This window comes from Streptopelia decaocto (genome assembly GCF_964273445.1).
Source record: "Streptopelia decaocto genome assembly, chromosome: 23".
NCBI lineage: Eukaryota > Metazoa > Chordata > Aves > Columbiformes > Columbidae > Streptopelia > Streptopelia decaocto.
This window is the reverse complement of record NC_138678.1, coordinates 772,787-794,542: the sequence shown is the minus strand read 5'-3', so window position 1 is coordinate 794,542 and position 21,756 is coordinate 772,787. Positions and strand designations below refer to the sequence as shown.

Below are 21,756 nucleotides of genomic sequence, written 5' to 3'. Positions count from 1 at the left end.
TCCCTCCAACCCAAACTGTTCTGAGATTCAATGGCAGGAGATGTGTGCTCGCTTGGGCAGTGTCCCCTGGGGCTGGGGCTTCACTGGGTGTCCTTCTTTATGGGACAATTCACCTACTGGTTCTGCTCCTTGGGGCACCCACGGGTGCTCCACGGGGCGATGCTGCAGCTGAGCTCCCCCTGAGGCTCTGCCCTTCACCCACCCCGCCGATTTTTCACGAAACCGGTAGAGCAGAATGTTTTTGCAGCCGCCTCTCAGCCAGCGCAACCAACATTTGGCAGCAGCTCAGCCCCTTTGGCAGCTGAGACGCCTGAGCCGAGGCTGAGCCATCGCACACCCTGGCCAAGCCCCAGTCCTGCCGGGGGGTCCCGTGGGGTGGGGGGGTCTCCCCATGGGGCTCTTTTGGAGCAGAGGCAACATGAGGGGATTAAACAGCCCAAATGCAGCTGGGCGGGTGCAGGAGCAGCCCCAGGGTCTGAAGTTCTTCACCGGGGCTGGGGCTGCAAACCCCAACCCCACCACGTCCAGCTTTGCTGCCTCACCTTTTTGCAAGAGGAGGTGGTTTTTGGAGGGCTGGGTACATCAGGTTGCCCGTTTATCCCCAAGCCCCGCTATGGGGGCTTTTGTGCTTGGCTGAAGCTCTTAGAGGGTCTCAATGGGTCTGGCTCCCCCCAGCGCCTCACCTGGGGGGCAGAGGGTGGGAGACGGGCAGCGGTTTGTGTGGAAAACGCCTTTTGCCGGCTCCGCGGGGCGAAATCTGCTCCCACGGCAGGTCCCGTTCACCTGGGGACAGAGCTCGAGTCGCCCGTGAGGCTCCGCACGTGGGGCGGCCCCGGGGGGACACACGGGAGGGCTGGATGTCCCTGTGCTGCTGCTGCATGTGAACCCCTCCATGGGCAGAGGGACCCCAGACCTACCACGGGCCCAGGGGCTTGGCCAGGAGGGGCTGAGCAGCCCCAAATGCCCCTGGCCAAGCTGGGGATGGAGCGGCATGGAGGCTGGGGGGGGGAGGTGTTTTCCAGAGCCACACGTGTGTGGGAAAACCATCCACGGGTCTTTCTCGCGTCCTCTGTCCCCAGCATCCTCCACCGTCCCACCCCCGGGGACCCAGGCGAGGCGGGGGATGGCAGGGATGGGGCGGCACCGAGCGCTGCTCGCAGGGATGAGTAAAGCAACGAGTCACAATGATTAAAAAGAAATGAAAAGCACCATTTTTTTTGCCGTGGCTGGGCGCCCGCCCACCCTGCCCGCCCCGCACGGTCCCGCACGGTCCCGCACGGCTCCCGGCCGGCCGGGGTTTGGCGCGGCCGCGGCTCCGCCAGCGCAACCGGGAGCCGCCAGCGCCCGGCGTGTGGCAACAAGCCGGAGCAGGTTGGGAGTGAAACTGCAGCGCAAGGCGAAGCCCAGATCCTAATCGGGAAGACGCGTTTCCACCTACAGAAAGCTCACGTCAAAAAAAATTGTAATTTTATTTTTGGTTTAAATCCCAAATAACCCCAAACTCTTCAATTCCAGCTGAAGAGCTGAGCCCAGGTGGGACGCTGGGATGGGCTGTGGGGACCCCCTTGCTCAGCGCGGTTGGGGGTTCCCGGCCGCCGGCCGGATGCCCGCTCGCCCCCACGCCGGGTTCCCCACCACGGGAGCTTTTGGGGGGGTCAGGCCGGTCCCGCCACGCAGCGGCTCAGGGGCAATGGGACCGGCTGCGGGCGGCCCCTCCCGCGGCGCTTCTGCCTCAGTTTCCCCAGCTGTGGGAATAAATACCTGCCCGTCAAGCCCTTGCGAGTTCATCACCATATAGAAAACGACAGTGATATGACTCTTTTTTTTTTGGGAGGGGGAGGAAACCATCTTTACGAGCAGACACACCCCACGGCCCGTTTCTCCGGAGAAGGGGAGTGGGAAGAGCTGAACGTTGCTGCATCTTTGCTGACCCCCCCGAAAAGATAACCCGCACACTGCCCCCCCCCCCCATCCGAGCACTTTTAGGAGTAGAATGGGCGTCCCCTCAGCCCTGGTGTGGGTGTTGGCTGTGAGGGCACCCATGGGTGCTGCACCCACCATGGAACACTCCCCAGGGACCCATGTGGGGGGGTAGGGCGTTGCCCACCCCCCCTCACCCCTTCCCCATCACCCACCGCCCGCGGCGATCGGTGATTCACGGCAATTTTCCTTTTAAGGCCGGGGCTCGTTGGGGAGGAAGCCAAGGAGGAGGAGGAGGAGGAAGAGGAGGACACTCCTTCGGCCTCGCTGGCTCCTCCCGCTCTCGCTCGAGGCTCCCGACGCTCAGCCAAAAACCCAAACCCGGCGCTGGGGCTCGGCAGAGGCTCCGACGGCTCCCGGCCCCGCTCCTCGCCCAAAAAGCGTCTTGGCCCTCGCGCCCCGGCGTCCCAACCATGGCAAGAAACCACCAAGTGCAGAAGGCCAAGCTGGCCGAGCAGGCTGAGCGCTACGAGGACATGGCGGACTTCATGAAGGCGGTGGTGGAGCACGGGGACGAGCTGTCCAACGAGGAGCGGAACCTCCTCTCCGTCGCCTACAAGAACGTGGTGGGGTGCCAGCGCTCGGCCTGGAGGGTCATCTCCAGCATCGAGCACAAAACCGAAGAAGGGGACGACAAAGCGCAGCTGGTGAACGAGTATCGGGAGAAGGTGGAACAGGAGCTGAACTCGGTCTGCAACAACGTCCTGGACTTGCTGGACAAGTATCTCATCAAGAAGGCGAGCGACGCCGAGAGCAAAGTCTTCTACTTGAAGATGAAGGGCGATTATTTCCGATACCTGGCTGAGGTGGCCAACGGAGACAACCGCCAGAAGACGATAGACAACGCCCAGAAGGCCTACCAAGAGGCCATGGACATCAGCAAAAAGGAGATGCAGCCCACGAACCCCATCCGCCTGGGGCTGGCCCTCAACTTCTCCGTCTTCCACTACGAGATCGCCAACGCCCCCGAGCAGGCCATCTCCTTGGCCAAGACCACCTTCGACGAGGCCATGGGCGACCTGCACACGCTCAGCGAAGACTCCTACAAGGACAGCACCCTCATCATGCAGCTGCTCAGGGACAACCTCACGCTATGGACAGCCGAGTGCGCCGGGGAAGACGGCGGCGAAGCTGGCGAAGAGCCCAAGAACTGAGCAGCCGCCCTGCAGCGCGGAGCCGGGGGACCGGCCCCCACCTGTCCCCGGCCCCCAGCCCTTTGGTTTAATTTTTGGGGGTTGGTTTTTTTTTTGGGGGGGGTTATTTTTTGGGGGGAAGGTGTGTTGGCTGCCCCACAGCCTCCCCAGTCTGGATGCCAGGAGCGGGGGGGCCGTGCGTGGTGGTTGCTGGGTGGCTTTGGCATGGACGCCCCCCAGGCTTTCCCTCATCCTCTGGGGAGGGGGAAGGGAGGGAGAGGAGTTGCCTCCCTCCCGCACCCCCCCGCTATTTAACATTTTGGGGGGGGGGCAGCCCAGCCCAGCATGTGCCAACCCCAAACCCCCCCGTCCCGGAGGGTTGGAGCCGCGCCGAGAGGAGGTGAGGGGCCGAGCCGGGGCGATGGGGGGTCCGGGCATCCCCCCCATCCCGAGGAGGGGGTTGATGTTGCCAAAGCCTCTGTGCGTCTCCAATAAACCGTCTCCTGCACGCCTGCTCTGGTCTGCCTCGTCTCTCCCCCGCACACGTGTCCGGGCAGCTCCCGCCACCCGCTTTGCCCCCACCCCGTGGGACAGGGGTGCAGTGGGGTCCCCCGGGTTCTGCCGCAGCGATTCGGCTGCTCCCGATCCCCCCCAGCCCCGCCATGGGGTCTGGGGGTGCCCCGGGAGGCCCGTCCTCGGTGGGTGCAAAGCCACAGCTGGTGGAAGGGCTCATGGGTGGGTTCTGCCTCCTCGGGTGAGGGTTTCGGGCGCTCTGTGGGGTGCACCGAGGTCCCCGACCATACAGCGGGGTGTCCCACCCACTTAGTGCAAACCCACAGTGCCCCAAACCCGCCGCTCCGGTCCCCAGACCTTCCCCCGCCAGCTCTGTGTCCAAGGGTGAGGGGATGGGGGGTTGTCCCCAAAAGCAGCGACACGGAGGGTGTCCCCAAAAGCAGCGATGTGGGGACAGCCGCGGGGTGTCGTCGGGGTGGGGACGTCCCCGCCGAGGTGCGGACGCGCTGGGGCAGGTGAAAGCTCAGCACTTCTGGCCCTGGCGCGCGGCCACGGCGCAGGGCGCAGCTCACGGTCCCCCCGCCCCGGCAGCGCGAGTTTCGACATGAAGAGTAATTACAATAAAATACAGTCACGGCACCCTGGGCGATGAGCTCATCAGATCAAGCGCAGCAGGGCTGGGCAGGAACCGGCCTTTGATGGGAAACGCCGGGTGCCGGGAGGAAACGTGCGGTGACTCAGGACGAGCCGTCCTGGTTCAGCGGGGTCCCCAACTGGGGACATGGGGGACATCGAGGAACATACATAGGGGACATAGAAGCCCTGAGCCCTGGCATGGCCAAACCCCAGCTCATGAGATGCCAGGAGCTACTGAGCTTTGGAGAAACTGAGGCAGGAGAAGGGAAGCAACCCCACCATGGGATGGGGGGCACCAGGAGGCTGCTGGTCCCCATGCAGGAGACGTGAGGAGCTTCCCAGGGCTCTGTGGTGGGAAAGCGCTGGCCCCTGGGGCAGGTTGGGCTGTGCAAACCAGAACCTGTTTGCCTGGGATGAGAAGTGTCACCTGGAGCAGAGCCCAGGCAAGGGGATTAACCCCTGTGAGCCCCACAGCCCCTCGCCCACCCCCCCAGTCCCCATCGTGGCATCTTGTAGAAGCAAAAGTGGCCGCTGAGGTTGCAATGTGCTCAGGAGGTCCCGGCGGTGTCGGGGAGCCCGGTCGGTTTGGGGGAGGGCAGAGAGGGGCCCTGCCGCTTGGCCTCCGCCTGGCCCCGAGTGCTCCCAGCCTGGGAACCAGCCCCAGACCTGTAATTAGCCAGACTGGGGCTGACCGACGTGAAAAACGAGCTGAGGGCTCCCGCTGGCCCTTGACCCGGCTGGGGACACCAGCAGCTGGGACTGGTTAAACTGGGGAGGGTAAGATGAGAGCTGGAGATTGTTGGGAGCCATCCGTCCCTGCTGCTTTTTGGGGGTGGCAGGAGGACAACGGGGCTCCCACCGGCCTCTCCGGAGTTAACTGAATTCGACAGCACCCAAAATTGCTGGGTGGTGCGAGAGGACGATGCTGCCCGGGCACCCAGCTGGTCCAGCAGCCTTTTGGGGCTGGGAGGGAGCCCCCGGGCCCCCACGACACCTCCTGTTGTGCTGCTGGGGCACATGGGTGATCCCTGGGGTGTCCCCCGGGGTCCGCCTGGCCCCATTTCATACAGGGTGATGTCCTCTCAGCTGGACGGGACAAGGGAGACATCGGGACCCCGATCCTCATCCTTGTCCCCTGGCTGGGACCCTGAGGGCTCTGGGTGCCCACCAAGCAGCTGCGGTGACACTTTGTGCAACCAGGGCCCAGCACAGTGATCTGGAGGGAACACAGCAAAGCCCAGCTCAGCGCCTGCACCCGAAGCCCAAATCCTTCGATGACCTGACACGTTCAGCCGTGCCCAGGACAACCCGTGTGGGTCAGGGTGGGCTCAGCCCGTCCCAGCACCGGGCTCAGAGGGGTTGGGGCAGGTAGGACCAGCTCGGCAGAAAGCCTGCCCCCCCCAGGGATGTGCCTCACTCGGGGTGACTAATCCTGGCCCTTCGCCCCGGCTGGTTGCTCAACGGGAGCGACAGGAGCCAGAGTGTCACCTCCCTCAGCCCCGGGAGCCCCGGCGAGGCCGTGTCCCCTCCAGCGTGGGGACGTGGGTGCAGGAGCTGGGTGGCACACAAGGGGTCTCCGGCCATCCCCACCTGCTCCAGGCATTTTCTGCTTCATCCTGCCCAGGAGCAGCATCGTCCCCACTGACTCTCAATTCAGCCCTATTTCCAAACCTGGGCTGCAAAGACCCTTTGGGCTGAAAACTGCGCTTTTCAGGCTGTAGCTCTTTGAGACCTCAGTGTTTCTTGGCTCAGACACAGCCAAGGTTCCCTGAGCTGGGAGGTTTGTGTCACCTTCGATTTCCATTCTCACAGCTGGGGCTGCAGATACTGCCTGGGTATTGAAATAAAAGAGCCAAACAGCCACAAAAGCTTTGATGGCTCTTGCATAACTCCAGCTTGACCTCACAACACCCTTTAAAGCCACCAAATCTCTCAAAGCCATTAAAAAGCCGCCACAAAAATTCACATTTTTGCAACCACGTCTTCCATCCCCTTCCAGGGCTGAAAGGTGAGCAGGACAAGTCCCCAGGACCACAAGTCCAGGGTGGATTTGTTTTCAGCTCTGGTTATGGTTAAATCAGCTTCCAGCCCTTCGGCCCCGGCGAGCGCTGAAATGCAGCCGCAGGTTTCAGCTGGGAATGCCCAGGAACGTCCTCGTGCTCTTGGGAAAAGAGCCCAGGCCCTGACAGCAGACGGGAATTTGACTTTTATATTGGAAATGTCAGCGTAGTCTTTCATTGTGAGCTGATCTGCTTAAAACACAAGCGTGTGTGTGTATGGAAACGTGTGTCTTCTCCCTCCTTCTCTCCCATACCGCCTGCCCACAAAGCTGTGAGACGCAGGAAAATTTAGGTTTAATTCCCCACCCTGCTAAGCAAGACCCCACTGACATCTATATTCAGTGAGTCGGTCATCTGCCATCACTATTGGCCAAACCGTCCTGCGAGAGAGAGAGAGAAGCCACTTTGTTTTATGCAAGGTCTTGGGCAAGACGTGATGCTGAGTCCGCACAGGGAGCCGGGAGCCTCCCTCCCTCCCACTCGGAGATGGAACTGGAGAAAGCAAGCCCAGAAAACGCTGGATGGGAACGGCCCGACATGCAACCGCGCTCCAGCCTCCCGCTGACTCACACAGGGGCTTTTCTTCATCAGGAGCTCACAAAAGCCGAGCTTGCAGTTGGCTCGAGGGACCTGTTCCCGCGTCCCGCGGCCGCTCGGCCCCGCTCCCGCCAGCAAACGCCGATCACAGAGGCGGCGAACGCGGAGGTTTCCGCAGAGCGCGACGCGCCGGCTGCCGTGACGTTCCCACCAGCGGCTCTTGAGCCTCGGGCTTTGTAGCGTGCTCGGTTTTATTTATTCGGGTTCAACAAACTCCCAAGATGAAAGCGAGACGAAGGAGCGTTTTATTAAGAAAGAGCACGTCATTATTTAAAAAAAACAAAACAAAACAACAAAAAAAAACAACCCAAAGAAAACCAACCATCGTTCTGTCCTCCGGGAGGCTCAGCCCGGCTGCTCCAGGGAGCGCGAGGCCCATGCGCGCTCCTCCTGTGCAGAAACCCGCAAGTTTTGCCTCAAATCTCAGTGCAAGAGACGGCTCAGACTGATTTTTCTTTCTCTGGATCTATCTTGGTCATGATGGGGGGGAGAACTAGCAAAGCTCAGCCTCCTTTATCTTGCCTCTCTTGCTAACCGTGCCTTCCCCTGGCTAAATCTCGCTTGTTCCTAAGGGAAGACACGGCTTGTCCTGCCCTCGGCCATCACCTTCCTGCAGAAACGCTGCTCTGTGCATGGGCTGAAAGGCAAAGGCTCAAACCTTTGCAAAGAAGGAGTTCAGCAGGCAGAGCTCTGCCTGGAGAGGTTTCCACTGGGTCTGAGTCACCCAACGCGGAGACGTCCTGGTAGGAGAAGGAGAGGTGACAAAACCGAGAGCGGCTGCTTCGGGTGTGTTACAGACCCATCACTTCTTCCTCCACAGCTTTGTCCTCACATTGCACATACTTCTCCTGCACGGCGAGTGTGCTGATAACGCAGTAATTAAGGAAAACAAGGGGCTGGGCTCAAACACTCCCTTCTGCAAGGAGCTCTGAACGTTCTCAGCGAGGAAGCAGCCCCACATTAGCCCCAAGGCTGCCAGAAGACGGCGGTACCGGCAGCAGCGTGTATCACCCGAGTTAAGTCTGGCTCTGGCTGATCCCAGACCCGACAAGTCCAGGAGAATCAATTGTATGGTTTGGATAAGGTGAAAGGAACCAGCCCAAGAGAGAGGAAAGTTGTCCAAAGATTCCTGCCCCATTCCCAGTATCAATTAGCAACAAATGTGGTGGCTTTGTTGAGGACAACTGTCTGCTGAGGTCTGCGCTGAGCCCTACGGACTCGCTGCCACCAAACAGCATCAGATGGTGCTAGTGACAACCTGGGCCTCCCCACCTCCAGCCGTTTCTTCCCCAAGAAGGAGAAACGAAAGCTCAACCCAGCGTGGGATCGGCAGAGAAGGATACGAAGAAAAGTGGAAATCGGCTCCCACCGCTGCCGACATCAGAGCTTCCAGGCTGCGGTGCTCCTGCTCGCCGAAGGAATAGCCGTTGGCTTTGTCCACCGCCTGCATCACCCGCCGCATGCTCTCCTTGTCCTGCAAGGGAGGGAGGTGACACACAGGGAACCTGGTCCTTCCCTGGAGGCCAGAGCGCACGCTGGGCTCCACCAGGGCTTTTCTCCGAGGCTCCAGGCCACCCAAAGCCCTGAGGATGCCGCCGGCCTCGCTGAGCCCGAGGGGACATGGGACAACCCGAATCCACGCTGGGCTGGCACCCTCCAGCCTCTCGCTGCCTTTCATCACCTCCCGTCTCAGCCCAGTGGCCTTTGTTGACACTTCTGGAAACTACCAGATTCACATTTTCAGCCCTTCTGCCCAAATGTATTCCTCTCAGCCTTCCAATTATTTTGTGCTCCCTCGTTTCACAATGCTGTAGGTAATCCTTCGCCCAGGTTTGAAATGCAGGCACAGAAGAGCTGAATGAAGGGGGAGTCTTAATTCCCCACCCCAGGACACGAGACCCACAGAGCACCAAGCTCATCAGCCTTTTCTTTTCCTTTGACTGCCACAAATCATTTACACATCTGGGTGTGTTTTGCTGTCCTCACCCATCCCCGAGTCTCCTCAGAGCTGATTTTCAGCCCTTGTGGCCCCAAGGAGACATAACCCAGCTGCTGCCAAATGTGCTGATTACAGAATCATTTTGGTTGGATAAGACCCTCAAGATTGAGTCCAACCGTTAACCCAACACTGTCACTAAACCGTGTACCTAAGAACCTCATCTCCACGATCCAACAGTCCCTGCTCATCACCTGGACGTTGAGCGGAACGAAGGACACCAGGCTGTAATCCTCAATCACCTCCACCAGCTTCTCGTTGAGGCGGCGGTAATTTCTGAAGAAGGGGTCAGAAGCCAAATGGTCAACCAAGTAAGAAAGATCCAGGACCTCTGTGTAATAATCCAGGTTGAAAGCTGCAGGGAAACACCAAAAATGCAATTTATAAAGTGAAGAACTCGGTGAGACTTACACCATCTCCCAGCAATACATCCCCATACCCAAGTGGTTAAATTGCACCTAATTCAGCCCAATTCCACGCGTCTCTCTTGCAAAGGCTCTTACCCAACTTGCCGTATTGCTCGATCAGGTCCATCTTGGAGAGGATGTTGACGTGGGGCAGCTCCACGTGCAGCATGGCGGAGAGCGAGGTGCAGAGCACAGAGATGAACTTGCCGGGGTCCGTGCAGTAGTGAGAGTCCACCAGGTGCACGGCAGCGAGCTGGGGAGCAAAGGCACAAAGGGACAGCACGAGGTGAGATCCCTGACGCGTCCGCACGCTTGGTTTTGGGACAGTCTGAGAAGTGGCCACGGGACAATCGGTTCAGATCTGACTAGAACCACACAGACCCCCAGGCAGGCAAAATTACTACCTTAGAAACAGAGAATCATTTTGGTTGGAAAAGCCCCTCAGGATCATGGAGTCCAACCATAACCCACCCCAGCACTGCCCCATGTCCTGAGAACCTCATGTCCGTCTGCCCAACCCTCCAGGGATGGTGACTCCAGCACTGCCCTGGGCAGCCTGTTCCAATGCCCCACAGCCCTTTGGGCAAGAAATTGCTCCCCAGATCCAATCGAAACCTTCCACGCCTGTCTGAACTGTGCAGGTTTTTTGGGGTGGGAGCTGGGCTTAACCCTCCTGAGCACCACGACTGCCTCCGGATTGCCACCTTGCCCACAGGAACACCCACCACTGCTCAGGAGCAGTAACCGCAGCGCACCGCGCTCCGCCGGGACAACCAACTGCCGTGCGGTTTGAAAGAATAATTAATAATTAAATTAACGAGCAGTTTGATTCCCTGTGTTGGGTGCAGCTGTAACAATGCGGCCCGAGATGTCTGTTAAGTTGCTGCCTGTTACACAACGTCACTCAAAATCAGGGCTCTACAGTCAGCTTGGCTGAGTCACAGCTTTGCTTCTGCAGCAAAAAAAACCCAGTTTAAAGCTCACAGGCAAGTGTAAGCACCCAGTGAGCCTCAAAACAGCAGTGTAACTACCTTTTTTTAGTAACTGCAATTTCATGTGCCTTTATTTGAATAAAAATAATCTCTAATGTGCAGATTCCCAGTGACATTCTCAAGCAAATGAACTTGCCCTTCTTGCTCGCACCATACACGGGTTTGCGCGTTCATGGTTTGGCCCAAATGCAAAACAAATGCAACATAAGCAACTTCGCCTCGTTACGGGACTCTTCTCACCTGCGTTTCCCCATCTGCATCTTGCATTGTGAAAGAAGGCAGAGAGCACGTCCAACAAGGCGCAGAGGGATTCGGTTTGGCTGCCGGAGAGCCGGGCAGGGCCTGAGATGACGCCCAAATTTTGCCCAGCGCGCACATTTACCTCCCTGCTCTGAAACACAGCGCCCGCTTGATAAAACACACAAGGTGTGTGAAGAGGATCCTGGGGCACAGCGAGGAAGGAACTCACACTCCTGTTCACAGTAACCCCACTGCGTTAAACGCCTTGAACACGCCGCTCTTTTGCCAATCCCTCCAAAATGATAATTCCCCTCCTTCCCTGATAAAGCCGTTTCACATGAAAAACTAAACAGGTTAGTAAAGAAAACAGCCATCAGGACGCACAATCAGAATTCTTCTCAATGAAACACTTGAGTGCAATGGGTTCTGAAAACATTTAGTTCTGACCCCTCTGCATTCTCGCTTCATTTGTGGAGGTACACAAGCAGCCTCAAACGTAACTTTCAAAACACACTGCTTTTGTACTTCAAAAGATACATCCCCATTTCTTTGTTATATGTATTTTTTCAAGCCTTTTATTCTTCAGTAAGAAATACAGTGCTGACCTGACATAAACGCCTTTCCTGACAGAGTAATCACAATTATCCCGCCTGGGTAAACCTGAGAGCTCTTATCCTGATAGTGCTACCTGGGAGCGTAAAGGCAGAGATTTTATTTGTATATCTTGGAAAAACATGGACTGGCTCATGAAAGAAGATAATCCTATCTTCTCTCTTCCAGCTTCCAAGCCCCTCGCGGGCACCAGGTCTCCCCACGGAGCCCCAAACCTACCCTGAAATTCCACTTGGCTAACTGTGCGAAGACGTTCTTGAGCGCGTCGTGGTGGGTGTAGAGCTCCACCTGCCCCGGGCAGTCGAACAGGTAGTAGTGCCCCCTGAACGCCGCCAGCTTCTCCTGCAGCCAGTCCAGGTTGGCCTCCAGGTACTCCATGCAGTAAATCAACCCCCCGTTGGGTCCCAGCCTCAGGTTCTCCATCACGTCGGGCAGCGTGACGAGCTCGGCGATGTCCACGGCGCACGGGTAGGGGATGGTCTCGTTGGCAGGGTCCAGGTTCACCACCGTCACCTGCCGTCCGATCCTGCCCATGAAGTCCCGCATGCTGTGGCAATACGTTGTCTTCCCAGAGCCCGGCGGCCCGATCACCACCTGCCCGAAGGCCGACGAGTTCCTCTGGCTGCCCTCAGACATGGTGCCTCATTCCTCTTCCTTCTGTTGGCTAACAAAGGAAAATGCTCCTGTTTCACAACACCCCAGAATGTCAGGGGTTGAAGGGCCCTGGAAAGCTCATCCAGAGCAATCCCCCCATGGAGCAGGAACACCCAGATGAGGTTACACAGGAAGGTGTCCAGGCGGGTTGGAATGTCTGCACAGAAGGAGACTCCACAACCCCCCTGGGCAGCCTGGGCCAGGCTCTGCCACCCTCACCCCCAACAAGTTTCTTCTCATCTTTAAGTGGAACCTCCTGTGTTCCAGTTTGCACCCATTGCCCCGTGTCCTGTCACTGGTTGTCACCCAGAAGAGCCTGGCTCCATCCTCCTGACACTCCCCCTTTCCATATTGATCCCCAGGAATGAGTCCCCCCTCAGTCTCCTCTTGTCCAGCTCCAGAGCCCCAGCTCCCTCAGCCTTTCCTCACACGGGAGATGCCCCACTCCCTCCAGCATCTTGGTGGCTGCGCTGGACTCTCTCCAGCAGTTCCCTGTCCTGCTGGAACTGAGGGGCCACAACTGGACACAATATTCCAGGTGTGGTCTCCCCAGGGCAGAGCAGAGGGGCAGGAGAGCCTCTCTGACCTACTGACCACCCCCCTTCTAACCCACCCCAGGTACCATTGGCTTCCTGGCCACAAGGGCCCAGTGCTGGCTCATGGTCACCCTGCTGTCCCCAGGACTCTAACAGGTCGTTCCCCAACTTACACTGGAACCCGTTTAAACATTTGATTTGCGTTTATCCAAAGGCGATCCGGGGGAATTCACACCAGGGTTTAGCTGGGTCTTTCCCGATGTGGCAGCGCTCACACGTTCCCTCCCTCGTCCCAGTGTGTCCCCATGTCCTCCCCGCCCCTGCTCCACATCCCCATGTCCCTTTTCTCCTCCACGTTCCCTCTTCTCCCCATATCCCACTTTCCCCCATGACCCCTCTCCCCATGTCCCCTTTCCCCGCACACCCCCCTTTGCACCCCATATCCCCTCTTCTTCTCCCCCACATCCCCGTCCGTGCCCAGGTGCCCTCGCCCCCCATCGCCCCGTTTCCCCGCTCCCGTTAGGCCGCTCACCGCCCGCCGCTCCCGGTGCCCCCGCTCTCGGCTCCGAGTCCCCGCGGGCCCCGAGCGCCGCGTTCCGGGCGAAGAAGCGGCCGCCGCCACCGCGGGCGCCCCCAGGCGGTCGGAGGGACGCGCAGCCTCCCCACCGCCGGGACTCGAACCTGCGACCCCGCAATCGGGGTTCGGTTCGCGGGTTCGAGTCCCGGCGCCGCCACTTGTCCCTCCAGCACAACCCCACCCGCACCCTCCAAAGGGAAATTACCCCCCGCATCCCCCTCAACACAGCAGTAGCCTTAAGGAAGGTAGACGGGGCCAAGCTGGAGCGTGCCAGCAAGAGCATCCACCAACTCCCATTTGACTCTCCAGTACTGGGTCACTGGGACAAAGGCTCTCCCCTCGCCAGAAAGCCTGTGTCAGGAAAAAAGAAGCGGGGCAGAGCACGTCAGGGAGCCGTGGAGGGAAGCACCCGCTACACCCAACCGCAGGGAAACGCCTCCCGCAGGATTCCTCCGGAGGCTGCCAGGATGAGTCTTTCATCCTGACAAGTTTCTCCCAGGAGTGTGGGATCACCACGCCCAAGCAACGCGGCGCTGCGGGCCAGCAGCGAGCTTTCTGCAGGACAGTCACTGTGCCACAGCTGGCCCTGTCCGTACTTGTCCTTCCCTGGGTCTCTCAACTATAAGCTACGAGTTCTGTTTTTTTAGGCTGACCTAGCACGCAGGCTTGGTTGATCCAGGCAGTAGTATCGACTTTAAACCACCAGTCAAACACAACACCCTTTCCTGTTCCCACTGACCAAACAGGACCAGCACTGTCTCCCCTCAGTGGAATGGTTTAATTAGAATAAAAATAATAATAATTAAAAAAAAAAAACAACACTGAGGCAATTTTTGTTACAAGGCTATATTTTTTCCAAAAATAAATATAGGAACACACTGCTCCAAACCCAGGAGCCAGCCTGGGCTCGACTGGAGCAGAACCAGTACAAAGTGACAGTCTCTGTTCAGTGTGACTGCGCACCAGAGCTCTGCAGAGCCCCGTGCGACGCCCGGACAAACGCCATGTCCTGCCTGTACTTCATGGCAGTGGGCGGCTGGCGCCTGAGCAGCTGGTCACCGCTGTCCTTCGGGTCAGGGTCATCATAGATGGTCGAGATGAGGACAGGAACGTCCCGCCGGGGCTTTTTCACCTTGCTGAAAGTTGGCAGTTTCTCCCCGTGGTACCTAGAGGGAAGCAGGAAATGTGTGGTGTGAGATTGCTGAGGCAGTCGGACACCATGTGCGTCCCGGCTCATCTCCTTCACGTGCTGCAGGGGAGAAGTGATCAAAACAGGGCAATAAGGATCCTGGTCTTTATTCCTGGCTGCGAGATTGCTCTAGAACAAGAGCCAGCCCTCGGCGTGGAACACAGCACCCCACAAACCCTCCAAAAGCCCCCGAGAAGGTCAGGGTGAGGTGCACAGCTGCAGCTCAGGTCACTCGGGCTCTCCCCACCCAAAAACCGCAGCAGAGGGGACCCTCGGCCCTCAAGCACGGCTCTCCCTCTCCTTTCAGGCAGCTGTGGAGCTGCTGCATCAGCACAGGGAGCCTGGGAGAGGCTCTGAACACAGGTCAGCAGGGCAGGGGGGTACTTACCCCAGCCCCCTCTTGCATCTGGGGTTCTGCCCCTCATTGTCCAAAGCTTCGGCCATTCCAGAATTGCTGCTCCCCAGCCCCAGCCCCTCTGTCCAGCCCTGCTGCTCCAGCACCTTCCTGCCGAAGCCCTGGGAGAGGGGAAAAAACAGCACAGAGACGCTGGATAAGCCCATCCTCATTTTCCCAGAGCCCTCTTCCCCACAACACACATCCCCGGATCATCACCACCACCCCAGCATCTCCCCTCCTGCCCCATCCCCTCCCAGAACTCACCTTGGTGTATCTCTCAAAGGTGCCGATCTGTTGTCCTGAAACAGAACCATCCTCCAAACCGTCGCGCAGTCGCTGTTCCAGCCACATCCGGACCGAGTCCCGAGCGTCCTTATCACCTCCATCTAGGGAGAAAGCAGCAAAAGTCAGAGCAGCACAGCTCAGGAAAGCCACTCGCTACCATCATTTCCCCCCGAGCACCACGCAACAAGGAGGCAGAACCTGTTTCTTTCTGGCAACTCTCATTGCCAGACAAGAAAAACGTCGTTTCAAGTACACTGGAGTCTTGGACGCTTTCAAAGGATGACAGAGCCAAAGAGTTCCCCACCACAGAAATTCTGCAGGGTCAGAGTTTCCCAGCCTCCCCGGTTTCCTGGGGAAGGGGGTTTTCAGCCCAGATACCTTTGTCGTAGTAGATGCTCATGTCCACATCCCAGTCATCCGCCGTCTGCTCATCAAAGTCTGCCAAGAGAAGAAAAGCACCAGTTTGGTGACGGTTGTGGAAGTCTGACACAGAAAAGCTGTTTGCTGGTGGCCCAGCTCCCTATTTTCTCCAACAAAACGGGAAGAAAATGGCATTAGAGACTCCGCGAACCACAGTAATCACATAACAGGCTGCCAGCAGGACCCTTGGGGTGCCTGGTCACTGGACTGAACCACCACAGGTTTTGGGATTGAGAGAAGGTTTAAAAAGTGATGGTGAGATGATCAAATCCACAGCTGGTCCAGAACACGTGTACAGGGTTACACCCAATTTACCCCCAGCTCGTGGTTGTTGTTAGTTTGTGGCTCAGCGACACAAACACCAACGTTACCTCCGTTCTTCTCCTGCCAGTACTGAGCATCCGTGTAGAAAACGAGGCCGGAGCCACCTTTCTCCCACTTCAGCTCGATCTCCTCCTCAAACAGCCGCTCCTCCACGCGCTCCTGCTTGGTGACGTCCTCGTGCAGAGCCTCGTGTCGCTCCCACTCCTCGCACGTGTCGTTGTCCTGCAAAGACCCAGTGAAAGGTGCGTGATGCCAAGAGCACAAACGTTGCAGAATAAGTTAAATCAAACTACCTTTTTTAATTGTATTCCATTCTTTAGCTGTATGCTTGTTTAAATAACCTGTTTCAGCATGAACGGCCGGGCTTGCTGCAATTCCAAGCGGCATATTGTGAATTTATCTTAACCTGGTCACTTGGAGACGGGGGGACTTGAATACCAGGACCAGGAGACAGAGAGGAAACTGTCAGCAGAGGCTGCAAACCATCAAGAACAGTTAAAAAGCTGCATGAAGGATGGAGGAAGAGAATCCAAGAAGAAACCAAGAAGCCCCCAGACCCACTGGACCAAAAGGAGCGTGGACAGCACATGAAAGACACATGGAGAGCGGCTGCACAGACTGGGGGGTTTAAAAACCCAAACCTCTTCTGTCTCAGGGTCTGAGAGGCACCCAGTCCGCGCTGCTTCTTCGCTGTAACTTTCCATTTATTCTGTATTCTATTCTCTGATTAAATTCTTTCCGAAGCACAAACATCTGAGACTGTGCTACAGGAAACCTTTTCCTCCCGACAATCGCAGCCCATCGCAACCCCTCCCCGCCAGCTCTGCCGACAGAGCTCGTCTCAACCTGCGGTTTTCAGGCACCGACACGACCGGCGCTGGTGACCTCATTCCCCTGACTAATGCCATTGCCAGAGTCAGCAGAGAGAAGCGGTGAAAAAATACCACATCACACCCACTTCACGGCGGCTTTCGGCAGCGCAGCCGATCCGGAACGCGACGATGCCCATTTAAGGCGCAGGTGTGTGGCGCGGAAAGTCAGCAACATATTAATTCTGCTCCAGTTGATCCCAAAAAAGATTGTGTCGGTTCCAGTGAAGCGGTTCGTTGGCACAGACACAGATCAGCCCGACAGCTTTACTGCTGCCTGCCTGATTTTGGACAGAGCCCTCTGAGGAAAACATTAACTAAGCAAGGAACAGCCAAAAGAACGATGAGAGATCCAGGAAAGAGCCTGTGAGAAAGGGCTGGAGGAGTCTGTTTAGTCTGGAGAAGAAAAGACTGAATAAAAAGTTTGGAAAGGAGGGAACAAAGCGTTCTCTGTCTCTGCTGTTGCTAGGAGAAGCTAATGGGGTAAAATTGCAGCAAAGATTTGGCATCAAAGTTAATTCTGGTACAGCAAAGAAGGGGAACGGCTCGCCTGGGGATTGTGCTGCTTTGGTAATGACAGAGGTTTGGGAGAACAGGCGAGACGGGCGTCTGCCAGGGAGGGAACGAGATAGTCCCCAGAGAGCCTGTCCAGCCTGGTTTTCTAGGAGTCTTTGTCACAAAAGACATTTTTCTCAGCATCACAGAATCATTTGGCTTGGAAAAGACCCCCAAGATCATCAAGTCCAACCATCCCCCCACCCCTGTCCCTGCCCCATGTCCTGAGAATCTCATGTCCGTCTGTCCAACCCTCCAGGGATGGCGACTCCAGCACTGCCCTGGGCAGCCTGTTCCAATGCCCCACAGCCCTTTGGGGAAGAAATTGTTCCTAAATCCAACCTCAACCTCCCCTGGCGCAACTTGAGGCCGTTTCCTCTGCTCCTGGCGCTTGTTCCTGGGGAGCAGAGCCCGACCCCCCCTGGCTCCAAGCTCCTTTCAGGCAGTTCAGAGATCAGAAGGTCTCCCCTCAGCTCCTGTTCTCCAGCTGAACCCCCCAGGTCCCTCAGCCGCTCCATCACACTTGTGCTCCAGCCCCTCACCAGCTCCGTTCCCTTCTCTGAACAACCAACTTCAATCACAGGAACAGTCAAGATGAACCATTTTTACAGCTCCGCGTATTGTTTCCAGCACACTAATGTGCTCCCAAGTCTCTGGTCGCCTCATTTACAAGTAACAGCAGCGCTGGGTCGATCTGCAGCGCAGCAGGATGGAGCTCAGCGTCCGCAGCCCCAACCCCCGCCCACACTCGCTCCCCCGGGCCAAAACCTTTGGACTCAGCCCCCACAACCGGGTGGATTTGGACAATCAATTTTGGAGGTGTTAATGCCCACGTTGTTCATGCGCCAAGGGGCTCAGTGCTCCAAGGTGCAAACAATCATATTTTAACGCCATTTTTAGACAAATGATGCATACAATATAAAAGAAAGACTAAAAATGAGCTCTGAAAATGCTGTATCAGCCCTCCCAGCTTCATGGCTGCAATGGCCAACCTTGGATGGTGCTGGAAAAATGCACTTACATCATCTGAGTGTGACTGTGACTCCTCTTCCTCCTCCTCCTGCCCCTCCTCATCTTCCTCAGCACCGGCCGAGTGAGTCACCTGAGATCCCGCCTCAGGTCCCTCCGTGATCTCATCCCCCGCAGCCGTGTAAACTCTTTCTTCTTCTATAACTGTCTCACTGTCCTGGTATTCAAAAGGCACATTCCCGTACCTGCGGGACGAGCCTGTCTTTGGAAAATCCAGCTGCAGTTTCTTGATGACGCGGGGAGGCAGCCTGCAGGCCCGGATCAGCTCCAGGAAAACTCGCAGGGGGGTGCCCACGTTCCCAAAAGGCATGAAGGAGGGGGGGTTGAACTCGGGCAACCGCTTCAAGTCCGCTTCTGTCACAGATTCGTCTGCGGCCGTCTTGTCCCCGCTGTTGGGAAATGTCTCCGTGCCTGGAGGAGAGAAGGGATGGGTTGAGGGGGGTACAGGCTCCACCAGAGAGGGATAAATCGGGCAGGAGGGGACACACAGACCCTAAACTGCTGCTTCTTGCCTCACAGAGTGGTTGGGGTTGGAAGGGACCTCTGGAGATCATCCTGCTCACGCAGGGTCCCCAGAGCAGATCACACAGGTGGGTCCAGGGGGTTTGAATGTCTCGGAGAAGGAGCCTCCACACCCGCTCTGGGCAGCCTGGGCCAGGCTCTGGCACCTCCCAGCAAAGAAGTTTCTGCTCATGTTCAGATGGAGCCTCCTGTGTTTCAGTCTGTGCCCGTTGCCCCTCACCCTGGCGCTGGGCACCACTGAACAGAGTCTGGTTCATCCTCGGACACCCACCCTGGGGCTATTTATTGATAAGAGCCCTCTCAGCTTCTCCAGGGTGAACAGAATCATTATGGATTTAAGGCATTAAGGAAACTCCACGAGGACTCTTAGCCACCCCAAGCCCTCAGGTTTCCCGCTGGGCCCCGCAGAGGTGGAATCCGGTGCCCACCGAGTCCCCCGGCCCCTCCCCGGCCCGTGATGGGCCCGAGACCCGAACCCCCCGGTGCCCGATCCTACCTGTCCCGGGGCTCAGGCGGACCCTGCGGATGAGGCAGCGGCCGGGCAGCGAGACCCCGCCGGGCCCGACCCAGCGCTTCCCCGAGTACATGCGGACGAGGCGGCGGGCGCGGCCGGGCCGAACGGCCACCGGGCAGCAGCAAGTGCGCGGGGCCGCGGCCTCCCCGGGCGGGCGCTCGGGCCGGTGCCGGTAGTGGAAGCAGACGAAGCCGCCGGCCTCCAGGAACTGGCTGAAGTAGGCGCGGAGCTGTGCGGAGCGCAGCGCGGCCGGGATGCCGCTCACCAGGCAGTACCGGGCGGCGGCTCCGCCATTCCCGGCGCTGGCTCCGGGCGCCGCCATCTTGCCCCAGCGGGACGGAGAGTCACCGCGGCGCGGCGCGCGTTGATGACGTCAGAGCGGGCGCCGCCTGGTGGTGTGGAGGGCGCTGCAGGCGCGGGGGGACGCGGGACGTGGGGGGATCACAGACCCTGGGGGATCACAGACCCTGGGGGTGGCCGGACCCCCAGTAGAAGACACAAGCTCTGGGGATGTAAGGAACGTTTAACGAAGAACTTGTTTTTACATAACTGAGGATCTGGCGCCTGAGCCCAGCGGGGGAAGGACAGAGACACACCAGACTATGAATCCTTAACGTAAAACACAGTCTCTTCCCGGAATATATACTGATAGTACGCATACTGATACCTGTATTTACAAGTTAATTTAGGGGGAAGGACAGAGAGACACCGGACTATGAATCCTTAATGTAAAACATGGTCTTTTCCCGGAATATACTGATAGTATGCATACTGATACCTGTATTTACAAGTTAATTTAGGGGGAAGTGTAGCCAAAGTACCAGGAATCCATATCTTAAAGAGATCGATAAGGGGAAGGGTGTTGTATGTAAACTGCGGCAGGTCGGGTGGTCTGTAAACCTGCAGTACCAACCAATGTGGAACAGGGAGGGGAATTGTAGCTGGAATTTGGGGGATATAATCAAGGGCTTTTTGCCCTTTTATGTGTGCTGACCTTTAGGTAGAACACCCGGTGTTGCAATATCGTTATTTAAAAAAGTGCTTTGCTGAGAGATCTTATATTTGCAAAGTAATTGTTTCCTACAGGGACATCCAGGCCCCATGGTGGGGGGTCACAGGCCCTGGGGGTGGCCAGACCCCAGGGGGGTGACATGAGTGCTGGGGACAGCCAAGCCCAGGGGGGACACAAGCCCTGGGGGTGTCAGGGCATTGGGAGTGTCCAGGTCGCCCCGCCGTGCAGCGCAGCCCCATTGAGGGCTCCTGGGTAACACCCCAGCGCTGTGTCCCCCGCACTGGAGGGGTGTCCCTGCAGTGTCACACCTGCCTCATGGACAGTGACATGGGTGGGTGCCGCACAGGACAGCAGGACCCATAGCGACCCCACCCCGGGGCTGTGGGAGCACCGGGGGCTCCAATGTGTGCCCAAGCATCTCCCCGCCCGGTTCGGGGTGACCCTGGCAGCGGGACGTTGGGGACGCTGTGTGCGGTGACTCAGGGACATGTCACCAGGCTCCCCGTGGGAATCATCCAGTGACTCACGCGCTCTCTCCCCGGGGAAAACGGCTGTCACGGGGCTGACATCACCGTGGGAGCCGCCCAGGCCGTGGGGCAGCCACAGTGAGGGTGGAGGGACAGACTGACACAGCAGTCCGTCCTCCCAATGGGGTCTGCCCAAAATTTGAGGTGTTTCCCTGGGTACAAGGGTGACAATTGACTCACATCCGCATCCCAGCACCACCTCGCCACAGCAGATGGATTTTGTGGGAAGCCCCTTTTCCTTCGAGCGTCGTTTCCACACCGGACCCACAGCCAGTTTTATAACCCCCTTGAAATTTCACAGGTCTCTACAAAGTCACCATGTTCCAAAATGTAAAACGTTTTATTAAAAAAATAATTTACTGCATCTTATATACAAACCGCAAGAACGTTCACTTATAAAATACTGACATCTAATTCTTGCAGAGGCTGCAGGCAGGAGGAGCGAGTTTTCCCGGCTGAAGCTCCAGGGAGGGACGTTTGGTTCGACCGCTAAACCAGCTCCACTCGTCCCCGCAGCGTTCACAGCTCGAGGGGTCACCCATTGTCACCCAAACGAGGTAAGTCCCCAGCACGAGAGGTCCGGGTGCTCTGAGGGAACCCCTTGCTCCGTTGTGTTTTGTGGCATTAAGGAGAAAAGAGACAATCTAAGAAAAGCAAGGAGGGGTGAATCTGCGCACCCCATGAGATTTAATACTCTATCTTTTTCCTTCTTGGTGCCTGAGGAAGGACCTTTGTGAATTTTTGTATGATTTCAAGCACAATAAACAGACCAATACTTCACCCAGATCTAATTCCATCATTTTTGTGCTTGGTAAGCAATCCCAGTGTTATAAACAACACAGAAACAACCCGTTACTGATAGCTGAGGACAAACCTCATATCTCAGAATTAAAAGCAAAATGCAAATTGATTTAAACAGGACCAAGGATTCATTGAGTAAAAACCGGGACCAGGCTCTAACCCAACCCAGTCTGGAGCCTGTTCACAGGTGGCTGAGCCGCTCCGGCTACACAACAGGGACAGAAATGTGTCACCCACCCACGCTCCTGCACATGGGGACCGGCACGTGCGGAGCGGGAGCTGCTGCCAACATCTGAACCGGAGCTGTTTCTCCCCGCACGCTGCTGCAGCCTGGCTGGATCCTCCAGCCACAGCCCTACCGAAACGCGCGGTTCCCCGC

General features: G+C 57.6%; 3 protein-coding genes across 4 annotated transcripts; 1 reads left to right on the top strand and 2 right to left on the bottom strand.

Moving 5' to 3' along the window:
• Window positions 1–2,393: 2,393 nt before the first annotated feature.
• On the top strand, window positions 2,394–3,542 carry SFN (stratifin; the record flags this gene model as incomplete). Its single annotated transcript, XM_082071291.1, has 1 exon — window positions 2,394–3,542. One exon carries the CDS (start codon window positions 2,394–2,396, stop codon window positions 3,132–3,134), a length of 741 nt encoding a protein of 246 aa, XP_081927417.1. The 3' UTR covers window positions 3,135–3,542.
• Window positions 3,543–7,141: 3,599 nt separating this feature from the next.
• On the bottom strand, window positions 7,142–12,948 carry GPN2 (GPN-loop GTPase 2). Of its 2 annotated transcripts, none has more exons than XM_082071288.1 (6): window positions 12,889–12,948; window positions 11,386–11,830; window positions 9,419–9,575; window positions 9,110–9,270; window positions 8,263–8,393; window positions 7,142–7,783 (listed from the first exon to the last, which is right to left on the bottom strand). In XM_082071288.1, exons 2-6 carry the CDS (start codon window positions 11,800–11,802, stop codon window positions 7,711–7,713), a joined length of 939 nt encoding a protein of 312 aa, XP_081927414.1. In that variant the 5' UTR covers window positions 11,803–11,830; window positions 12,889–12,948; the 3' UTR covers window positions 7,142–7,710. The 2 variants fall into 2 exon arrangements, with proteins under 2 accessions (XP_081927414.1, XP_081927415.1); XM_082071289.1 differs by lacking the exon at window positions 12,889–12,948 and adding an exon at window positions 12,530–12,669.
• Window positions 12,949–13,763: 815 nt separating this feature from the next.
• Window positions 13,764–19,375, bottom strand: GPATCH3 (G-patch domain containing 3). The gene is made up of 7 exons (XM_082071268.1): window positions 19,020–19,375; window positions 17,994–18,412; window positions 15,596–15,770; window positions 15,183–15,242; window positions 14,784–14,905; window positions 14,511–14,638; window positions 13,764–14,099 (listed from the first exon to the last, which is right to left on the bottom strand). Exons 1-7 carry the CDS (start codon window positions 19,357–19,359, stop codon window positions 13,880–13,882), a joined length of 1,464 nt encoding a protein of 487 aa, XP_081927394.1. The 5' UTR covers window positions 19,360–19,375; the 3' UTR covers window positions 13,764–13,879.
• Between the last annotated feature and the right edge of the window lie 2,381 nt (window positions 19,376–21,756).